The 23,959-nt window shown below is 40.6% G+C and overlaps 1 protein-coding gene across 2 annotated transcripts in view; it reads right to left on the reverse strand.

Moving 5' to 3' along the window:
- The window catches only part of ADGRA1 (adhesion G protein-coupled receptor A1), an 873,399-nt gene that overhangs the window by 303,268 nt on the left and 546,172 nt on the right, over positions 1-23,959 (reverse strand). Inside the window, exons 13-14 of one of the 2 annotated variants that reach the window (XM_069753826.1) lie at positions 13,823-14,030; positions 12,971-13,182 (exon numbers count right to left, since the gene is read on the reverse strand). The exons of the other annotated variant lie outside the window; for it this stretch is intronic. Coding sequence (XP_069609927.1) covers positions 12,971-13,182; positions 13,823-14,030 — 420 coding nt within the window. The remainder of the gene's footprint in view (positions 1-12,970; positions 13,183-13,822; positions 14,031-23,959) is intronic. 2 annotated transcript variants of the gene reach the window in all.

Consider the following 23,959-nt stretch of genomic DNA (forward strand, 5'->3'; position numbering starts at 1 on the left):
GATTCATTACAACTTTTACCTTTGACTTGTTAATGGTGTCCTTTGTTCAAAAGTTCTGTCCGCCACCTTCTTTCATTCATTCATTTCAGACCTCCCATGAAATTCAGTTTGCAGCTTTCACCTGGTTTCAGATTGTTCTCATGTGGGTGATACATTGTGGATGTGAGATCTGTACATTCAGAATGCTGCTATTTTCATTAGTTCTCATGTATCAGCACAGCTTCAATTCTGGAGTGATTTTCCATTCTACAGTTCATATTCTTGTTGCATGCACCATGGAGGGAACCTGGCACGAGGTTTCCCCCAGATAAAGTACGGCCATCACCATTAAGGTCTCTTTTATGGCATTCTAGAATTCTGGAAAAAAAATTCAATCCCTCGGGCAGATCCCAATAAAGACCTGTTATTATACTCACCGTTTGATAGGCGTCTTTGGTCTCAATCCCATGCCTCCACTCTTCCTACAATGGTCATCCTCCAGTTTGCTTCATATGGATGATGCATCCTTCGTCATCCACAGAGTGTCCTCCATCATGCTCTTGCACAAGCACACTCCTCTCTGCCCTGCCGAGTGTAAAATACTGTCGTATGCCGGCTTTATTTCAGGGTCATCGACGCGCTATAGCCTTCGACGACGCAACACACAACTTTGCTCTGCTCTCAGCAGGCCGGAGCGAACTGTGCCGGCAGAGTAGCGCAATGTGGGACACGGTATGGATGACGTAGGACGTGTCACACATATGAAGCAGGAAAGGAGGATGGCAATCATAAAAAGAGAGGAGGCGCCGGATCAAGACCAAAGATTCCTACGGACCGGACAGCGGTGTGTTTGAGTATAATAAAAGATCTTTTTTGGAGTCTGCAGAATGAATTGGAGACTTTTTTTTAATGGCATTCTAGTACACTGTAAAAGAGGTCCTAATGATGGTGGCTGTACTTTATATGGGGAAAACCTGGTGACAGGTTCCCTTTAAGTGATCTTCCTGATAATTTTTCCTACCTTTGATCTGGAACCTAGGGGCTATGCCCCTAAATGATCCTGCTCTCAGATGGGATAGCAAAAATCCATTGACACATTTCTTTTAATATCTGAAAGGGGATGTAGTCTTTGGGATTGGGTTGGATCCCAGTGTTCAGACAATCACTAACTTTAATAATGTCTTCTATTTTCTGTCTAAAATGCCTTTAGTGACTCTTCTTATGATTGCTTATTTTACATTACGATACAATATCCTACCTAATTGCTAAAAACTGATTACTTGTTGTATTGCTGTAGTTTTTGCAGGATATATAGCTCACTCGTAAGACTTATGTAAAGTATTTTAGCTCATGCTGACATTGTACATCGGGGTTAACTTTTTAGCATATACAAACTGTTAGTCTCTAGTGTAGCCGTAAACAGTATTTATCTTTCACAGACGAGGAAAAGAGATTCAATTTACACTTGGAATAATTACTACTGTAATTATGAAAAAAAAATCTTTTCTTTGATTCTGTGTATTTTCAAGTAGAGGGCAACCGTAATGGGAGCATTAATTGTAGAGATAATAGCATGGAGCTAAATTATCATTTCAGAGCTTGATTAAAGTACATAGGAGAAAACATTATTCATTCCAACAAAATAAACAGTAGAGAAGGTGAACTAGAATTGGTCATTAAAAGAAATCAATTGTCGAGTGCCGATTTGCTTACAAACAGTTCACATTTACCGGGGGGAGGAAAAAAAAAAAGGAGAGAGACTGTCCGATCGCTACGTGCCTAATTACCTGATAAGGATCAGCTCGCTTGCTCAACAGGAATGAATAACCCATAACTTAGTTGGATGCAAATAAACCTCAGTGTGGAAATTATGAGTAAAATGTTGCCGGCTGCTAATTCAATTTACATGAAGTATCTCTGGGAAGAGAAGGAGTCACGGGGCCGAAAACTCCCAGGGGCATCCAATTATAGTGTAAGTCTAGGGTGACATGACAAATATGCAAGTCAATAAGCCAGAACAATTGATCTGAGTACTTTGTGAATCATTAGCGAATGCTGCAAATTTGCATCATTTTAATGGAGTCACAAGAGGGCTCCAGGGTTTAAACAGCTAAAGGAGACCCTAGCGAGACCCATTTGAAGGGAACCGGTCAGGTCTCCTGACTGACCCCAGCTGTTACTGTTGCAGTATGCATGCTGATTCTGTATTTAGAATGTTAATGTTATTTGCCATACTAATGATTCTATCTATTAAAAAATGAACATTTATTCTGCTCCTCAGGCATGTGCTTATGAGGCAGGACTGGTCCGGCAAAGCATCTCTTCCAAGACTAGACCGGGCTCGGCTCCTCCCTGGCTGTGACTGACAGCCTATATACACATAGTATAACCCAGGGGTCCCCAACTCCAGGCCTCGAGGGCCGCCAACAGTGCAGGTTTTCAGGATTTCTTTAGTATTGCATCGGTGGTAATGTGATCATCTGCACAGGTGATGATTCCAACCCCTGTGCAATACTAAGGAAATCCTGAAAACCTGCACTGTTAGCGGCCCTCGAGGCCTGGAGTTGGGGACCACTCGTATAACCGATACGTCACACATGTCCGAGATTTCCGGCAGTCCTAATACGATGGAGATTGTATGCAAATTGCCAATCGCCAACCATGGCCAGGGAAAGGTGATTAGAGATAAGACACCGGTGGAAGAAATACCTGGTCAGACTAGTCCTGGATCATTAGCAAATGTCCAAGCAGAAAATAAAAGTTCAATTTCAAAAGATGAGAGCGAGTGATCTCCAGTGTGTAGCTTCATAGAATTAAATCCCAATTTTATTTAGAACATGTTTAAAAACAAGTGATTATCTTGGTACATGATAGATGTGGGGTCCCTGGTGGTCCTATCGACGCATTTCGACCATTCAGGTCTTATTCATGGTATCATGGTATTCATGCCATGAATAAGACCTGAATGGTCGAAACGCAGCGGTAGGACCACCAGGGACCCCACATCTATCATGTACCAAGATAATCACTTGTTTTTAAACATGTTCTAAATAAAATTGGGATTTTATTCTATGAAGCTACATGCTGGAGATCACTCTTTCTCATCTTCTTGCCATGGACAACGCCTCTGATCAGGGTTGCTCCTTGCGTGGATGAACTTTGGATTTGAGCTGAGATTGATGAACTAACTTTTTTCCCTTTTTCCTTCATCCTCAACATATGCAAATTTTAAAAGATAGAACCATTGGACACTTTTATACAGAAATTGACTTGTTCTGTTTTTTGACACAGGAATGGCCATTCATGGAGCTGTAGACTAATAAAATTGCAATATTACTTATTCACTCTCCACATATAATGCAAAATATACAAAGTTTCCGCTGTTTATAATAAACCAATTAAAAAAGAACAATGCAAATAATTCAAAAGAATGAATGTAACATTTGGAAATGTCAACACAAAATGCCACTTTTACTGACTACTGTGGTCTCAGAATTATTCATATTGTATTTCGTAGAGCCCATGTTCTAGCTGTTCTGACCTGCTGCGAACATGATGCATAACCAGACACCAGCTTCTGTCACCATTCCTGAGGAATCGTATCTCATTACTCATGGGTAAAGGGCTCCAGTTTACTAATATTCTGGGGTTGTGAAGAGAGTGGTTCCAAAAGTTAGGAGACGAGATAATTGCCTTGCACAAACAAGAAAAGGATACATAAAGATTTGATGGCAATGAGATGATAACTAAATGCTAAAGGTTTCTATGCCAAAAAGCACCTCTAATGACCCAAAAGCACAAGAAAACTGTTTAAAAAGCTTAAAATCCACAGACATTTTTGGATCCTCTTTTGTGAAGCGATGGAAGAAAACTGAAACTTTTCAGGCCTATAGATAAGCAGTATATCAGGAGGAGGAAGACAGAAACATAAGCTAAAAAGAATACCCTGTCTCCAGTGAAGCATAGCGGTGACTTGGTGATGCCTACAGTGTAGCACTGTAGTTGCTTGGTGGTGCCTGCAGTGAAGCATAGCAGTGGCTTCGTGATGCCTACAATGAACCATGGCAGTGCCTGCAGTGAAGCATAGCAGAGGCTTCATGATGCCTACAATGAACCATGACAGTGACTCAGTAAAGCCTACAGTGAAGAATGGTGGTGGCTTGATGATGCCTGCAGTGAAGCATTGTGGTTGCTTGGTGATGTCTGCTCTGGAGCATGGTGTTGGCTCTGGGATGCCTGCAGTGAATCATGGTTGTGAGTCGGAGAGGCCAACAGTGAAGTATGGTGGTTAGTCAGTATTATCTACAGTGAACCATTGCAGTTGGCTTGATGACTCTTCTGGTGAAGTATGCCGATGGCTCAGTGATTCTCTGGAGCTGGTTTGCTTTTGTTGGTACTCAAAACTTGTAGAATTTGGAGGGCAAGATGACTTCAATCAAGTAAGGAATATTGGGAGAAAACATTATGCTGTTTGAGGAGAAGCTTTTGCATCATTGAACCCTCCAAAAGGACAATGATTTCAAAGGGAATGCCTGAAAAATTCTGAATTGTCTGTCACAGTTGCCTAACATAAACCCCATGGAAAATCTGCGATCAAATTAGATCCAAGAATATTAGCAAACTGGAGATCGCTGCCCGTCAGGAATAGGTTAAGATCTCTCAAAAACACTGTCAGAAGCTGGTGTTTAGCTATGGATCATGTTTACAGCAGGTCATAATAACTAAGAAGTGCTCTTCTAAGTACTAGAGTATACTTCTTGTCAATAAATAGTAGTCAATAAAAGAGGCATTCTGTGGTGAATTTGGAGAAACCAGTTTTTACATTAATTGTGTTGAGCTCTTTACATTGTTCTTGTTTGATTGGTTTATTGCAAACAACAGATAGTTTATACATTTTAGGTAAATTTCTTGGACATGTCATAAAAGAAGATTAAGAAGGTGTAACTATAAAATGCTGGGCCCATACCAAACCATTGATAAGCCCCATACCTCTAAGCTCCTATCCCCTGCCTTCATTTACTAGCTTTATATTGTCCACTACTTTTATATTGATGATGATGACCAATCCTATACATAGCTCACCAACAAAAGGTCGGAAAGGGGCAAAGCTTGGCACCCCAACCGATCAGCTGTTATCACCTCTGACAGCACCTGAATAGTATCAGTGTACAACGCCAGAACAACACAGTTACATTTACTATTGGTACTGCAGATCAGTGCTTATTGAAGAAAATCCTTAACGTAATGGACAAACTTAAAGTTATCGAAAACTTCTTAGCGTAAGGTTGTAAATGATCAGAGCATGTTGGGACACCAGTACCACATACACATCGGCCACATACAAAGAGATTGACAGGTGAGATATTGGACACATCATGTCGCAGATCAAACCTTAAAATAAATTAAAACCCCTAAATTATTGAAATTCAAGGCCATTTTTCTAAATCAGACCTCACAATAGACACCTAACTTAATTTCAAAACTACATTCTTCATTTATTCAGACCCCAGATTAATCCACTATTTCAATCTAAGTGTTTGCCACACTTTATATCTAATGAAAACATATGAAAATTCAAAATATATATTTTGTATTATTACGTTGAACCGATTATTTTTCTGAGCTTTTGAGCTTCCCCCCGTTGTTTCAGAGTAGATCCCTCGCTTATAGTCCCCACAATGAGTATTAGCTATTTTACTTCTTTGGCTCACAAGGCTGAGCTTCATGGCTGAACTCGTGTTTCTGCACAGACTATAAAGCTGGAGAACATTTTATTTTATTACTTACACCCATTGAAATGAACTGAGAAAGCCAACAAACAAATAACGCAAAACAGCAATAATGGGTAAGAGAGTATAAAATGACAGGAAGGTTTGTCTTGGACTGGTCCCTGGATGGTCAAACTGGGCAATTATCCAGAACTCACAGCATTCTCTGTATGATTTTGGAATCAGATTCTCCTTGCCTTTTCTTTGATGCAATGTCTGTTTATAAAGTTTATTAAGAATATATATATTACTGGTTATCGACAGTCATTGGATCTCTGCATCATGTAATTAAATCGAGCCTCTAGTTTCTTCTAATCCCTTCTTGATAGAAGGATCCATTGACAATAAGTTGATTACAAATTGTACCTTTCTGAGATTCGCAACTGTTCAACTGTGTTCAACATCTCTGCAGCGCCACCCTAGGGAGGAATAAGTATTACAGCCATTTAAATAAAATGGCCCTCCAAATCGTAAGATGATCTTTGAAGTTTCTTGCCGATACAAATTACTATGGTTCATCAAGAATTTCAAACCAAGTGAATAAATCCTACCTTTGCTCTATTACAGCCAAACTATAATAGCTTAAAACTTTTTTCAAAAGCTCAGGAGAAAACTTTAGCTGCCTGACAAATGGTAAACCCATCTCTACCAACTATTCAACATCACTACCAATAATCTTGAGCTGAAAAATCAATGTTTAACCATTGCTATGCATCAGAGTTTTCCTGTGGTTATTCCCAAACGGTAGGGCATAACTTACTGATCATTGGGGCTCAGATTGCTGGAGGTCTAAACAGAGAAAGTTGAGCACAGTGCTCAGTTATTTCCGCCAGAACTGAAAGCAATGAATGGAGAGGAGGTCAAATATGTGCACCTCCGCTCATTTCAAGACAGGGCTCTGCAGAGCAAAGTGCCTGGTTTCTAGAGTCTTGTTTTCAGGGTCAGTGGAATTACAGGAATCAATAAGTTATTCCTTATCCCACGAATAGGTGATAATTATTATCTTGGGAATAACAATTTAAAATTGTACCAGAACTCTACTATCAACATACAAGGGCATTGTTTGATAGACAATAGTGGATCACAAAGGTCAAACAAAAGCAAATTCTATTTTAAGAAGGTTGGCACACCATTATTTACAGTAGGAGACATTTCTTATGGTGTGATTGACATTAGCTAAAAGTGACATGTCAGAAGTTTTGATTTCGATAAGCCAAGTGCTGAGAATCCATTTGCTTATTGAAACAAAGGTTCAAAAACTCTAAGCTGAGTGCAGTGTCCCTTTAGCTTTTACTCCTTTTTACTTGGAGAGCCAATTACACAGCCCTATGGTATGGTGACACGAGGGTCAGTGGGTGCTTTCGTCTGCTGGCCAGGCTGTCTTTAGAAAGACTGCGTGGGCAAGGTATAATCCCACTGAATGCCCGTACTCCTTCCCTGTGTTCGGAACTCTACTCAGACAACACAGGGTGAGGGTACCAGACTCCGGTAAAACTTTATTGGATCACCAACAGTCAACAGCATATAGTATATTCCCAGTAAGTACACAATATGGTGCAAATGACAGCTTTTACTTGCTCACTGAGGATTACAACCTGTGTGACTTCAGGGATTTCCAGGCCCAGTACAACAACCAGTAGCACCTCGCTTTTGATGGGCACACACAAAAAATAAATATGGGCAAGCTTAGCAAATGGACTGAGCACAGTGAGGTATGTGGTCAGGTGACCTGATTGTCCCAACCTGGGTTCCCTAGACAACTTTGTTGGCTCAGTGATGGGCAGTTAAGCAGATCTGTATTCCACCAGTTGGAACTGTGGTTCCTGGGCTTTCGTCCTGTATAGTGACATCAATGACAGGAGCAGGGCCCTTTAATATCCCAAAGCTTTCATTGCAGGGCATCATCCCATGGGATTGGGAGAAGATGGGGGGAAGGTAATCCCTCATAGTTCGATAGTTTAATTAGACTGCATATTTGTCCTCCACGTTGTGCAGACTAGTGAAACACAGTTGGTTGATGCAATACATAATGAGCAGGCATTCCACAAATTAACTTGCAACATGGGTCAATGGAAAATCTCACATGAAAAAGTGGCTCATGTTCCTTGACCTACTAAACAAAGGAATAGTTCGTCTATCATAATTAAGAATAATTCACTCCCTCACCAGTGTCCAGATTATCGCTGTGTTGTTCCATAGGGATCTATAAATAGTCTGTAGGGGAGGAGAGAAAAAATTATCAAATCCAAAAAGGCACAGTGCTCAGCTGAGCGATTCTGTCCTTTTCAATGTACTTATATGTCAGGTCAACAGTTTTATAAAACAATAGATACCCTTTAAGATAAACTTAAAAGTAGATACCTACATGCCTTACATACAGAAGCCATACAGTGGACCTTGGGCATGCTACCCTTACACTATGTTGAGTTATACCATAGAAGGTTCCATCTCCACCTTCAGTGGTCTAGCATTGAGATATCATTCAGCCTAAGGATTCGGACAGATGTATGTGATGAACAGCCCATAACTGGATTCATTACTGTGCTGAGACATGTTACTTTACTTGTATGGTTGTGTAAATGAAACCTGGCACTAATGAATCCACATATTAGATTTGGTACAGAACCACATATGGCTATTTGTATTAGACTTGGCGTTAAATACGAGCAGACATTAGACGTGATAAGAGATAGAGCTCGGTAGAGAAGATATTACTATGAGTATCATACTTGGCACAACATCAGGTATTTTGAAGTGGAATTTGGCAGCCAATGTATTTTCTCCGAATTAGTTCTGGCTCCTCATATATACAGTAGGCATTCTGCATTTTATATCGGTCATTTAACTATGACGATGCTCATGTCAAATGTGGCACTACAGGTGACTCTGCATGTGAGTAGAGACTTATCTCAATTTTCAGACCATCAATAGCTCAATTTATGCTAGACTCGCTAATTGATTTCCCCATGAGAAACTTTTCTTACATATCCCTAGGTTTATTGATTGAGGTTGGCCTCAAATGTGCATGGTATACACACTCATAGATTACAGTAGTTGTGGGACCCCATGTTCTCAAGGTTGAGGTGGTTGAGGTTGAGGTCCCAGAGGTAGAGTTTCTCCTAAACATTTAGAACATTTACAATGAATTAGTGGTCACCTAGGTGGATGGAGGAACATATTTGGTTACTCCTATTTCAGTAGGTAATTCCAAATCACGGGATATGCGTTTTCTTAATGATTGATGAGAGTCTGACATTTAGGACCCCCACCTAAGCAGAGAATGAAGCATACAAAATACAGTTTTTACTTGCATGGCAGCACTTCTGACTGAGATTGGTGAGGGTTCTAGAGGACAAACTCAGGTGCTCATAAAAGATGCTAGCGATATATTTGTTAATAAGATAGGAGTGCCCCTTTTTTCATAATTTTTGACATTTGCTCGACTTTGGTCATTAACATTCTAAAAGCTTGATCCATTGCACTAACCTGTATAGCAATCTTGTGCTAGAAAGACTAAAGTCCCTCCATACACAGTAGACTAACATGACTGAACACACCTATATCAGCCGCAGGCTTTGCTGTGTTTTTTGTTGCATTTTTGCTGTATTTTTCATGCTGATGGTTTATAGTGCCTGTTGTTCCTGAGTTTTCTGCACCAAAAACGCAGCAAAACCTGATGCCTGCATTTTTGCTGCTTTTTTACACTTACTGATTGCTTTCTATGGGTGAAAAAAATGCTGCAAAAATTCTGAAAGAAGTGATATGCTGCATTTTTTTTTTAAATGCAGCAGTTTTCCAATACAGTCAGGAAAAACAATGTGTGTGCATGAGATTTCTGAAATCTCATAGCTTTTGCTGGTACTGTAATATGAAGCTTTTAATTTGCCTAAAAAAGGCACAACAAAAAAACCTGCAGCAAAATCGCAACGTGTGAACATAGCCTAAAGCGACCTCCCAATATTTACCCTACAGTTGATGTTGGGAAACAGAAGAATCCAATGTTTTGGATTGATAATTCTTTTGTTCTCTAAGAGGTAAGCTGCCTTAGAGATGTCTAACAATGACTCCCTCATGGAATACAGGAACACTCAGCAGACTTGGGGGAATTGGGCAAGATAGCTGTCAGCTTAATAATATGGGGGGCTTTAGAGCTCATGCGCACAGGCTAGAGTAATTTTGTCAAAAATACTAAGGCATTCTATCATCTATGCCTAGGTCTAACGACTCAATACTGAGTGGCTCCATTATCTAAAATTAAAGTTTTATTGTCACATCTGCCGGAGGCCACAGGCTCACAAAGGCCGCCTCAGACAGACTTGGTATAAGCCACTTCATCTGGAAGATTCCAGAGGAACCAGAACCTTCACCCTTTAATACCTGTTCAAACATCTGGTCTTACAATGGGGTCCACTGAATTGTTTTCATGGAAAGGATTCCAGTCGGAAGCGTGAACTAGTAACAAGAAGGGTCACCACATGGGGTCAGTGCCAAGAGGCCACACCAAGCAAAAGCAGATGTTCAAAATTCAAGAAGAGGTCAGAAAATGAGAAAAAATTAGGAAGACAACAAAAGAGCAAAGACTAAAGCATTGAGACAGGTAAGTGGAACTCATTGACTGGCAGTAAAAGTCAGAGAAATAGGGGTTTACATTGCAGACAACCTCGCCCAGACCACTCGGCAAGGAGTAGTGAAAACCAAACCTATTAGCCCCATAGCTCCTTGATCTAGTGACAGCAAAAGTTATAGAAATAAAACCGGACTGACGCAGTCTTGAGTCACCTGCAACCAAAATGGGGCACTACCTAGCGGCCAAGGTAGAAACAGAGGGGTCAGGAACTGGCATAGATGTTACATTTATACAGGCTTTATGTAAATGACTGCTACATGAATTAGGCCAAACAGGCTCACAGCAGTATAGGAGCTCAGCTAATCACTTGGGTGGTGTCTAGTAATAAACCTGCTGACTGGTGCCAATAACAGCCAGCAAAATTGTAAATGTCTCTCTGGAGAATACAATAATACAATATACAAGTATATGTAAAATGCTCTATATTCTATGTAGACACATTCAATATATAAACTGGTGCTCATGCATGACTACTCCTTTATCGTTATCAGTAGCCAATCGCTGTTTAGATAGACTGACCACTTCCTCTCTTTTTTCAAGCGCTCTATTATTTTTATCTTTTTTAGGGTTATTTGTATATTTTTTCCACCATATTATTGAGCATATTGGTTTTTAACAGTCATAGCAATTCTGTAATTAAAAAATAAACAAACAAAACCCAGCCAAAATGCAGATTGGCCAATTAGGAGATATAACAAGTTGCGCCACCTTACATTGAAGGCTATGGGATCACAATCAAGTATGATATACCACAGGGTTGACATTTCTGTAACACTGCATTGGGGTAGGCCACAGATCACGATGTGACCCTGTTGACAATCAATCATCGCGAAAGCACGTAGCGCAATGCATCGTCATGAAGCTCTAGCTTAATACACCTTCTGCTCGGTAGTCAATGCCTTTTGAACTCCAATTTGCACAATTTATTACAAGAAATGTTTGCCATAAGTGTCATGGATTGGATATGTGAACAGCACCGTAGACTATAATCGTAAAGTGTTCTATCCATGAATGAGGCCTTACATACATATATTGACAAAATAATGAACAGTATATGACTGGACCTCACCAAAGACCCTTTATATCCACATCCAAATGCTGCAATAAATTCAGCTCCATCACCACACTTAACAGTCCCAGTATCTAATAATGTTCCCAATAAGGCATTCTCCACCGAGCCAAATGAAAACTATGTAAATTAGCCATGTGTGCACAACTGGACACCGTCATATTCTGAACCTAATGTGAAAATACGGAAAACAATCAATGCAAAGTGCAGTAAAGACCAAAAAGTATTGTATCCGCATCTTATAGGAAGATCAGTATGCGGCACATAGGGGAGGCTGGCACCTTGCCAACAGCATGGAATCACAAGGACTATCATACTGAGCCTTGTAGTTCCAAGGGTTTGACTACTGTATTGCAAATGATGTGACGTAGATACCATACAATCCTAAGCTATGTGCACGTCCAATGTTTTCTTAATGGACGACCGCGGAGCTGGCTCGTAATCAATTTGGTTTCTCATGAAGTAGACGGCAATAATCACATGGATATAGTCTCCGGCTTCGGTCACAGCCTCCTGTGATGATTGGCTGACGTCTGTGCTCTCTGTGACTGCAGCAGCTTGGAATTCTCTGCACACGTCTTCACAATCTCACTGTCGTCTGTGCCTGTCCTTTTTCAAAACCGTAAAAAAAGCAACATTAACTTAATGCAAAGAGCCGATGCAACAACGAGTCTCCGACACATTGCGTATTGCATTACGCATTATTGCCAATTACTACAAACCACAAACCCTTCCGAAATGTCGTTATTAAAACCCCTATCGGCATCACAAACGCGACGCTAAAATATTAAGAGAATCGTTTTGCCTCGGATTTGCTTATTATTAAGTTAAATGTTCTCCTAATAACCCCAATGGGATAACTTTCTATGGAGAAATAGTAAAAAATCTACTGCAATGAAGCCCATCCACACAGTCAGCTCGGAAGAAAATGCCTCCATTAGAAAATATCTTTTTTTTTCTCTTTTCCCATCCGCCAACAATACTCTTGTTCCTACCCGGTCTTTGCAGATGCATTGAGCAAGAAGAACCTCTTATCTTTAAAGTGGATCTCTCAATCCTATTCCTTCCACCATTTATTAAATGATTCAACATTGCGGTATTCCTGCAACTAATTAGTATGATCAACACAGTGCAAGACAGGAACAAAGCAGACAACCATCTCGGGTGCAGTCCTGCAATGTATAACTGCCTGATGTTAATCAATCAGTCCTCAACTCCTGCCCAAAGCTCTGGCATAGAGGCCAGCTGTGAATCCATTCATAGATAACAGAAGAAAAAAAAGAAGCCATGCAAAGTGTTTCACGGCTAGACCTTCCAGCGCGCCAGGGGTTAAAGAGCGCAAGTCGCCCCGGTCAGGCTTGAATCATTTGTAGCTTATTAACTTTTATGCAAGGAATCAAATGCAAATTGAAATGAGTGCTTCCCTTGTCTTTAACACACACAGTCCGCGGCACAATTATCAGAATAATTTGGCTTTTTTAGGGGGGGCTGTAGAGCCTGTGTCACTGCTAAAACATAAGTACTCACCATTAGCACGGCAAAGTTACCGAAGTGAGTGCACTGAATGGTGGTTATATTGGCAGTCGAGGTAATTATGTGGCAACCTTCTCCGCACCAGCCCCCATTTCCGTCAAGAAGGTCAAAATCCCAAAAGGCAGGAAAAGGGTCTATACCACTTGTAAAGTGTCTCAGGGCTATGGTCAATGGATGACTGAGGTTTTCTCCGAAATTGTACCCATCTGCAAAATAAGGAAACACATGATAAAGGTTTTATGGAGGCAAAAAAAAGGGGGTCATGGACAATTGTGAACATTTTACAACTTGGTTAATGCCATATGGATTGTGATTATTGTTCTTCGAGGCATTCCGAAAAGTTTTATGTCCGTTAATTGCACTTTTAATTGTCGTGGCGTCAACTTTGAGATCACCACCGATTATTCTAATCTACGTCTTATGTAACCATTCATAATCCTATGGCATGGAAAGCTTTGACGTTGAGCAGAACCCTTAGCTCTGTCTGCAGCACGACACAGCGAGAGGCTGAGGATGACTCTCTCTTACTCCTCGTCGAACTGCATGAATGGGCATTAATATGCAAGGAGCAAGGTACTACCATTCATAGGTACTGCAATAACTTTCCTCATTAATACGGTGCAATTATGACATTTCGAGTCCTAGGCTGCCTATCCACGGTGACCAAAGTCAAGTCCAATTAATTTTCTAATCTCCCAACTTGGCCACATTGTACACGTCTAGGTTACTTGTAGGAACGACTAGTCTCACCGTCCTAATTTGCCACGAAAAAAAAAGAAACCCATCGTTCCCTCGTTTGCAATTTTACACGTCAAAAATGAGGAAGAATTAAAAAGAGCAACTTACCTATTTTAGAAAGCACAGCTGGTGTAGCAACCGCCCGACGTTTTCCCTGATCTGCGAGATAGGTTGTGTTCCCAGTGATCGGAAAGAGTTTTCCATTCCGAAAGACAATGAGCTGGAGCTTGCAAGTGGAGTTATCAACAGATTGCAATAAAGGAGACTGTGCAAAGGCAGACTGTGGCAAATGAATGGAAGCGATGGCTACAGTGTTCTGTACATCAGAGAGAGAGGGAGCGAGAGAGAGAGAGAGCGAGAGAGAGAGCAGGAGGGGGAAAAAAGAAGAAAAAATTGAAAATGCAAGTCACAACAGGGCTGCTTTCATTAGATTTTTTAAACTACGGCACTAAGAATATGCGATCGCTTCCTAATTCTTTTTTCCTGCAGAATGGAAGCAACCCTACAAGCGGGAGCTGTAACCATGGAAATAAGACTGGTAGAGTGCATATTAACAGGGAAAGCATTTCCATCGCATGTGTAAGTCGGTATGGTCAAGCTCCCTGCTGCAGAGGTGAGAATGGTTCTTACCATGCCTGCTAGAGGGTCCATCAACACTGCAGATCTGATTTAAAGAGACAACCTCTACCAGGTTTTCTCCTTCGCTTAATACAGAATCAGACAACTTATATTAAAGCCTCCGCTTGCAAAGCAAAGCTTTAAAGGGATGCAGGAATCATTTTTTTTTTTAAGAAAAAAAAAAGGGGGATAATGCAGTTTGAACACAAGACTCGTGATAGGCAACATTGCTCCCCCGTGTGAAATTACACATTCATGCATTACAGACGGGTCTTCAAGATGGAATGATTTAATAACAAGATCTTGCCCTGAGACATGGACATAAGTGCAAGCGGCTGAAAGCAAGAAACGCTTAGACGCAGCTTGATCCTTGAATACTTGTGTATTTGATGGATTTAGCTGGAAGGGAAACGGCTTCCAGGGATGTAGAAGGGGCTGCAAACTTCCTGGGCGCTAAGGAGTTAATCCCGTATTATTCCCTCATATAAACCACTCAGGATGCTAGACCTTTAAAAACAATTCAAAGTCCAGAGTCACAAAAATGTTCATGAATAAGGGAATTAGTAAAAAACAAAAACAAAGGGAAAGCGAATTCCAACCTCCCCATTCTGAGCACTCCACTCATTTTTATTATCCACTGTGTTCTGCTATTATGTATAATTACCAAGTTTACAGATTCCATTTCAAGGAGATTTCCCTTAGGTGCCAGTGTAGACATTCACATGCATATATTATTATATTACGCTGCTTTTTATGCCTTTCTTCATTCTCTTGCTCCATCCTATTGTGTCTACAGTCAGTTTTATATTTCTGCTAAATGATATCAGCCACTTGTTACAGTTATGGCTCATTGTAGATCATCAGAGCACTGGCATCTATTACAGCTTCATTGCTGCTTCTGTTACATTGTTGCAAGCAGCTTTTGGCAATTTGGCAATCAATGATTTCTTTCTTTCCTTCTTTTTTTCTTCCTTCCTTCCTTCACTCCCTTTCATCCATTCCATCCTTCCTTCCATCTCTTCCTTGATTCCCTCCCTTTCTTCCTCTCCCTCTCTCCTTTCTTCTCTTCTTTCCCTCCTTCCCTTCTTTCCTTTCTCTCTTTATTTCCCTCTTTCCCTTCCTTCTTTCCTACCTCTCGCTCTCCCTTCCCGTTCTTCCTTCATTCCCTCCTACCCTTCCTTCCTCTCATTTCACTCACCCTCATCCTCTCTTATTCCTTCCTTCCATCCTTCCTCTCTCTCCCTTCCTTCTTTACTTCTTTTTCTCTTTCTTTCTTTCTCTCTCTCCTTCCCTTGTTTTCCTTCTTTGCATCCTTCCATCTCTTCCTTCCTCTCCCCATCTCCCTTTTCCTTCCTTCCTACATACTTCCTCCCTCTCTTCCTCTCTCCTTCACCTTTCCTTCCTACCTTTCCTTCCCTTTCTCTCTCTCCCTTCTTTCCTTCTATTCCTTCATTACCTCCCTCTCTTCCTCTCCTTCCCTACTCTCTCTTTACTTACCTCCTTACTTTACCTTCCTTCCTTCCTTCCATCTCTTGCTTCCTTCCTCTCTCTTTCCCTCCCTTCATTCCTCTCCCTTTCTGCGTCTCTCCCTCCTTTCCTCCTTTGCCACTCTCCTATGCTCCATACTTCCCTTCTATCTCTTCCTTCCTTCCTTCCTCCCTCCCTTTTGCTCCTTCTTTCCTTCCCTCTCTCTCTTTCTCTCTCTCCCTTCCTTCTTTACTTCTTTTTTTTCTTTCCCTTTCTTTCTTTCTATCCAACCCTTCTCTTCCTTCTTTGCATACTTCCATCTCTTCCTTCCTCTCCCTATCTCCTTCGCTCCCTTCCTTCCTGCATACTTCCTCCCTCTCTTCCTGTCTCCGTCCCTTCCGACCTCTCATTCCCTCCCTTCCAACCTCTCATTCCCTTCATTCCCTTTCTCTCTCTCACTTCTTTCCCTCTCTTCCTTCATTACTTCCCTCTCTTCCTCTACCTTTCTCCTTCCCTACTCTCCTTCTCTACTTACCTCCTTACTTTCCTTCCTTCCTCTTCCCTTTCTTCCTTCATTTCCTTAATTCACTCCCTTCCTTTCCTCTTCTGCTTCTCTCCCTCCTTTCCTCCTCTGCCACTCTCCTTCCTTCCTTTCTTCCCTTCTATCTCTTCCTTCCTGCCTCCCTTTCTCTCCTTCTCTCCTTCCCTTCCTTCCTTCCTCTTTTTCTCTTCATTCTTTGCTTCCTTCCCTCTCTTCCTTCCTGCCCTTCCACTCCCTATCTCCTTCTCTCCCTTCCTTCCTACCTACTTCCTTCCCTCCCTTTCTTACTTCTGCTAGATGATGCTCCTGACAAGTAGATGTCCGCACATACAGACTTACATCTTGATCACTTTACTATGAGAGACATACCAATGAAGACCTGGTTGCCCCTGACTTTTAGTACCCCAGGCAAACAGCTGATTAATTTCTTAGGGAAAGACACACCCGGCTGTGCACCTGCGAGGCATCAACATGATAATTGAACAGCATTCCACCAAAACTCAAGCTACTTCTAGAGTTTGGGCTTGGGATTGTCTCTATGACATCCATATATAACTTTATTAAAGATTACCAGTTATTTCAAGTGAATTTCAGTGACTTTAGTTCTCTTAAGTGTAAGTTACTTAGTTTTAGACTTAGGTCTTTGTCTTGTATATAAGAAATAACACTACTCCTATCCACTATATGACTTTTATCGTGCCTTCCCCCCAAATTTCTGCAGGCTCTACATATCTCTAATTTTCAATTGTCTCTGAGCTAGTGAGAGAAGACTAGCTGCTATGATGTCCCCCAAACACAGGACACACAGAAATGACAAGATCCTTATCTCCTGCCTCTATAATAAATCTTACAAACAAAGGCAAACACCATAGAAAAATAAAAAACTGCAGTCTCTTATAAAATATAAAAAGGTACATATATTAACCCCTTACCGACCTCCGCCGTACTATTACGGCGGAGGTCGGATCCCCTGCTTTGATGTGGGCTCCAGTGGTGTTTTGAACAGCTGACATGTGCCCGCAATAGCGGCGGGTGAAATCGCAATTCACCTGCCGCTATTAACTAGTTAAATGCTGCTGTCAAATGCTGACAGCGGCATTTAACAGGCGCTTCCAGCCGGAAATGAGTGCATCGCCGACCTCCGTCATATGATCGGGGGTCAGCAATGCATTGGCATAGCAACCAGAGGTCTCCTTGTAACCTCTATGGTTGCTGATGCCGGATTGCTGTGAGCACCACCCTGTAGCAGAGCCGATCAGGCTATGCCAGCTTCTAGCCTCCCATGGAGGCTATTGAAGCATGGCAAAAGTAAAAAAAAAAGTTTAAAAAAATATGAAAAAAAATATATATATAAAAGTTTAAATCATCCCCCTTTCCCTTTCGCCCCATTCAAAATAAAACAGTTAAAAAAATTAAACCTACACATATTTGGTATCGCTGCGTTCAGAATCGCCCGATCTATCAATAAAAAGAGGATTAACCTGATCGCTAAACGGCATAGTGAAAAAAAAATTGAAACACCAGAATTACGTTTTTTTGGTCGCAGCAACATTGCATTAAAATGTAATAACGGGTGATCAAAAGAACGTATCTGCACCAAGATGGTAGGTATCATTAAAAACACCCAATTGGCACCCAATAAATAAGCCTCACCTGACCCCAGATCAGGAAAAATGGAGACGCTACGGGTATTGGAAAATTGCGTATTTTTTTTTTTTAAGCAAAGTTTGGATTTTTTTTACCACTTAGATAAAACGTAACCTAGACATGTTTGGTGTCTATGAACTCATAATGACCTGTAGAATCAAAAAGGCAGGTTAGTTTTAGCACTTAGTGAACCTAGCAAAAAAGCCAAACAAAAAACAAGTCTGGGATTGCACTTTTTTTGCAATTTCACCGCACTTGGATTTTATTTCCCATTTTCTAGTACAAGACATGCTAAAACCAATGATGTCATTGAAAAGTGCAACTTGTCCCGCAAAAAACAAGCCCTCACATGGCCATATTGACGGAAAAATAAAAAAGTTATGGCTCAGGGAAGAAAGGGAGCGAAAAATGAGAACGCAAAAACAGAAAAGGGCAAGGTCGTGAAGGGGTTAAAATGTGAAACAGAAGAATGGGCAGTAATGCAGCAGGAGGAGATGTACAAACTCAGCAAAAAAATAGATTAAATATAAATAAGATGCCAAGTACATAAAGTGCCATATGCTTAAATCAAGAATTTATCACAGTAGAGATATTTATCGTAATATAGGCAAAGTGCCATGTGCAAAAAATTATGCACTACTATAAACACTAGCGATTAAATACTGGAAACATGTCTCAAATCACAACCAGATTTATTTTCAGCCAAAACCTGAATCAATAGTAACACTAGTGGTACAATCGAATGGTAGAGCCCAAGATAATTAAATGGACAGATGGTATACAGGTAATTATACAGGTAATACAAGTACATGATAGTCATAACCTACCCAAAAGTGTCCTCCACTATGATGCACACTTTGGTCGTCCCCCCATCCCAGATGAAGGTATTGAGGGTGGCACCTATTACAGGACTTTTATGGGTAGATTTTGGATTTCATCTTTTTATTAATTGCCTGTAGAATTACTTTTATATTTTTTATATTTTTTATTTTTCTGTGGTGCTTTAGCTTTGTAAGTAGGATTTATCGATTTTTTTGCTAGCACTTTTACATTCCATGTCTGGTCATGGTGTGGCGGTATTAGTCCCTTGTATGTTGTATTATTCAGTCACTATGAGGTGGTAATATGTGGTCTGGTCGTGGTGTGGTGGTATTTGTCCCTCGTATGTGGTATTATTTGTACACTATGTGGTGGTAATATGTGGTCTGGTCATGGTGTGGTGGTATTTGTCCCTTGTTTGTAGTATTGTTCTGTCTATATGTGGTGGTAATGGTGTGGCAGTATTTGTCCCTTGTGTGTGTTATTATTTGGTCACTTTGTGGTGGTTATGTGTTATGTGGTCATGAAGGGTTTCTGAGGGATGTTATTCTGGACTATCTCAATGAGAATAACTGTTTAACTCCATATCAGCATGGGTTTATGAGAAATCGCTCCTGTCAAACCAATCTAATCAGTTTTTATGAAGAGGTAAGCTATAGACTGGACCACGGTGAGTCATTGGACGTGGTATATCTCGATTTTTCCAAAGCGTTTGATACCGTGCCGCACAAGAGGTTGGTACACAAAATGAGAATGCTTGGTCTGGGGGAAAATGTGTGTAAATGGGTTAGTAACTGGCTTAGTGATAGAAAGCAGAGGGTGGTTATAAATGGTATAGTCTCTAACTGGGTCGCTGTGACCAGTGGGGTACCGCAGGGGTCAGTATTGGGACCTGTTCTCTTCAACATATTCATTAATGATCTGGTAGAAGGTTTACACAGTAAAATATCGATATTTGCAGATGATACAAAACTATGTAAAGCAGTTAATACAAGAGAAGATAGTATTCTGCTACAGATGGATCTGGATAAGTTGGAAACTTGGGCTGAAAGGTGGCAGATGAGGTTTAACAATGATAAATGTAAGGTTATACACATGGGAAGAGGGAATCAATATCACCATTACACACTGAACGGGAAACCACTGGGTAAATCTGACAGGGAGAAGGACTTGGGGATCCTAGTTAATGATAAACTTACCTGGAGCAGCCAGTGCCAGGCAGCAGCTGCCAAGGCAAACAGGATCATGGGGTGCATTAAAAGAGGTCTGGATACACATGATGAGAGCATTATACTGCCTCTGTACAAATCCCTAGTTAGACCGCACATGGAGTACTGTGTCCAGTTTTGGGCACCGGTGCTCAGGAAGGATATAATGGAACTAGAGAGAGTACAAAGGAGGGCAACAAAATTAATAAAGGGGATGGGAGAACTACAATACCCAGATAGATTAGCGAAATTAGGATTATTTAGTCTAGAAAAAAGACGACTGAGGGGCGATCTAATAACCATGTATAAGTATATAAGGGGACAATACAAATATCTCGCTGAGGATCTGTTTATACCAAGGAAGGTGACGGGCACAAGGGGGCATTCTTTGCGTCTGGAGGAGAGAAGGTTTTTCCACCAACATAGAAGAGGATTCTTTACTGTTAGGGCAGTGAGAATCTGGAATTGCTTGCCTGAGGAGGTGGTGATGGCGAACTCAGTCGAGGGGTTCAAGAGAGGCCTGGATGTCTTCCTGGAGCAGAACAATATTGTATCATACAATTATTAGGTTCTGTAGAAGGACGTAGATCTGGGTATTTATTATGATGGAATATAGGCTGAACTGGATGGACAAATGTCTTTTTTCGGCCTTACTAACTATGTTACTATGTTATGTTACTATGATGTGGTGGTATTTGACCCTGTATGTGGTATTATTTGCTCACTATGTGATGGTAATATTTGGTCCGGCCATTGTGTGACAGTATTTGTCCCTTGTATGTGCTATTAATCATTTTAAAAAATGTTCATGACACGTTCCTTTAAAGAAAAATAAATAAAAGATACCTAAAAAGAGTATTGGATATTTTAAGAAATGTTTAATAGGCTAGAGTAGAATAAATAGAAAGGCTCACAAAATGTATCAGCATGACAAGTGCCCAAATTTGCTAAATAGAGATTATTAACTGCTGATCATAGTAGTGGACAATAAAATGAAAAAATACCGGACAAGTCGCTAACTAATCAAGGAGCAGGTGGCTAGGCAAAGCCTAAACAAATGACCATAAAGTCCATATGTATAAAATGAAAAAAAATCTTTAATAAATACATAGAACAGGTGAGGAAAAGTGCACCAAAAAAGAGTACCAACCACTGCATGAATGCACAACTGCACCGAGAGCACACGGAGCAAGGGGACCATACCAATCACATTAGAATTACAGTTATATCAAAGATTTCTGTTCCCATAATGGGGACTATTTAAAGTAAAAGCTAATTATAATATGTGGACATACCTGTAAATCATCATAATATAGCTGACAATAGAGAAAAGATTTGTACCAACAATATGAGCTGCGGTTTGGAAAAATTTCCACCGCAGAGGGCCAAAAAAATAAATGATGAAACGGGTATTACCTTAAATAAGGCACAGATATGGGGGTTCCCTGGGTCCGTGCGCTTACCCCGACGCACATTTCGGAAGCACTCCTTCTTCTCTCTGCCCCCGGAAACTTTTGATATAAGTGTAATTCTAATGTGATTGGTGTGGTCCCCTTGCTCCGTGTGCTCTCGGTGCGTTTGTGCATCATGCAGTGGTTGGTACTCTTTTTTAGGTGCACTTTTACTCCTGTTGTATGTATTGTATTTATTAAAGAATTTTTTTTCATTTTTATACATATGGACCTTATGGTCATTTGTTTAGGCTTTGCCTACCCCCCTGCTTCTAGGCTAGAGTAGAGTAGGGCTCAGTCAAAAGATTCTACCTTGTCATGGTGGCGGCTGAAAAAAATCTTTTGGCCAAAAACAAAATATACTGGCTATGCATGTGATATGGCATTCGATAGGAACTGTTAATGTGTGATTGGTGAGGAAGTGTTGCAGAAGTGGAGTTTTTCCAAGAGTGGGCCGTGGGACTGTGGAAGGTTTCAGAGGTGGAGGCGGAGCTGGGGTGGAGGCAGAGTGTCAAGGCGCCCAAAAATGTTGCGGGCTTACATTCTACAGGATTATGGGGAAGGAGACAGTAGGTTGAGGGTTGTAGGAGCTCCGGTGTTCTATCTATCTATCTATCTATCTATCTATCTATCTATCTACAGTATCTATCTATCTATCTACAGTATCTATCTATCTATCTATCTATCTATCTATCTGTCCATCTATCTACAGTATCTATCTATCTGTCCATCTATCTACAGTATCTATCTATCTATCTACAGTATCTATCTATCTATCTACAGTATCTATCTATCTATCTATCTATCTATCTATCTATCTATCTATCTATCTATCTATCTATCTATTATCTATATCTATTATCTATCTATCTATCTATCTATCTATCTATCTATCTATCTATCTATCTATCTATCTATCTATCTATCTATCTATCTAGCTATCTGTCCATCTATCTACAGTATCTATCTATCTATCTATCTATCTATCTATCTATCTATCTATCTATCTATCTATCTATCTATCTATCTATCTATCTACAGTATCTATCTATCTATCTATCTAACAATTGCAAAAAGTAAGAGCAGCACAGAAAAAAACAGATTTGGGGTGCAAAGCCCCTCAGGCATGTACCAAACCTTATTCTAGAAGTCCAAAAATTTAGAGGCCTTGGGTTGAGAAAGGCTCTCTATGAGCTGAAACGTCGCCATGATGGGCTATTAAAATTTGAACACTTTCAAAACGTTATCCATAGCGGTGTGCTGCCTCTAATTTTTTGGACTATCTATCTATCTATCTTTCTCATATCTATCTACCTACTGTATCTATTTATCTATGTATCATGTAATTTCTAATATGGTGAACAGATCTCTTCCTTTACTTTCTTACTGAGGGATGATTGTACAGTGGTTGCCCTTGACTGTGGATCAGGACCATGGACAGCAGTATGTGTCCAGCACTAGGTCACAATTTACTCTGTTGCTTATCCATGCTTTTTAAACAGTAAAAACAAATTGTTGTATGAACATACTGTACATCAACTCAAGTCACCATGGACATTCATAATCTGCCCTATAGAATCCCTATAGCATGGGAGTTATAAATGCCAAGGCAGAAATAGCAGGCAGATGGGAAAAACCTGAAAAGTTACTTCATATAAAGGTTCCTGCCATAGCAAACTCAGAGCAAACACATCAGGAGTGGATCACAACAAGGTGTCAATATTAGAATTCAGGCAGGAAGATCTAGTTAGCATCTCTCAAACTAAACTCCAGCATCAGTTCATGTGAAGAAGCGTGCGCAGATGTCACTTATCATCTGCACATTACTTTTCCAGGACAGTTCCAGTTTCTGCATAAATATTTTCCAGCCTCCTACGCAGGATCCATTTATCAGTCTGGCTCATAAATCTGATGGTGCTGGGCTGTGTGTAATTTGGGTAAGTTCTTTGTTTCATCCCACAAACAAGTGTTTGCAAATTTAATTGCAGATTTCACTTGTTTGCAGGACTGAATCAATGATGCAGGGAACACTGAATACTTTAGTAATGTTAGCTCTCCTCACCGTGTAATTATGTATTATTAAACGGAATCCGTTGCTTCATCTTACTCATTACTAATGTAATCTTATTTTTATTATACTGTGATATAAAATAAAAGAGATGGTGATAAAAGAAATAAAATGACAGACATTTTCTAAATACGCAATCTCTTGTCCAAAATCCCCAAAAGTGTAAAATAGTGTTTACTAGGGTTGAGCGAAACGGGTCGAACATTTTCAAAAGTCGCCGACTTTTGGCTAAGTCGGGGTTTCATGAAACCCGATCCGACCCCTGTGCGGGGTCGGCCATGCGGTACGCGACTTTCGCGCCAAAGTCGCGTTTCAATGACGCGAAAAGCGCCATTTCTCAGCCAATGAAGGTAAACGCAGAGTGTGGGCAGCGTGATGACATAGGTCCTGGTCCCCACCATCTTAGAGAAGGGCATTGCAGTGATT

Source organism: Ranitomeya imitator, chromosome 2 (assembly GCF_032444005.1).
Source record: "Ranitomeya imitator isolate aRanImi1 chromosome 2, aRanImi1.pri, whole genome shotgun sequence".
Taxonomy (NCBI): Eukaryota; Metazoa; Chordata; class Amphibia; order Anura; family Dendrobatidae; genus Ranitomeya; species Ranitomeya imitator.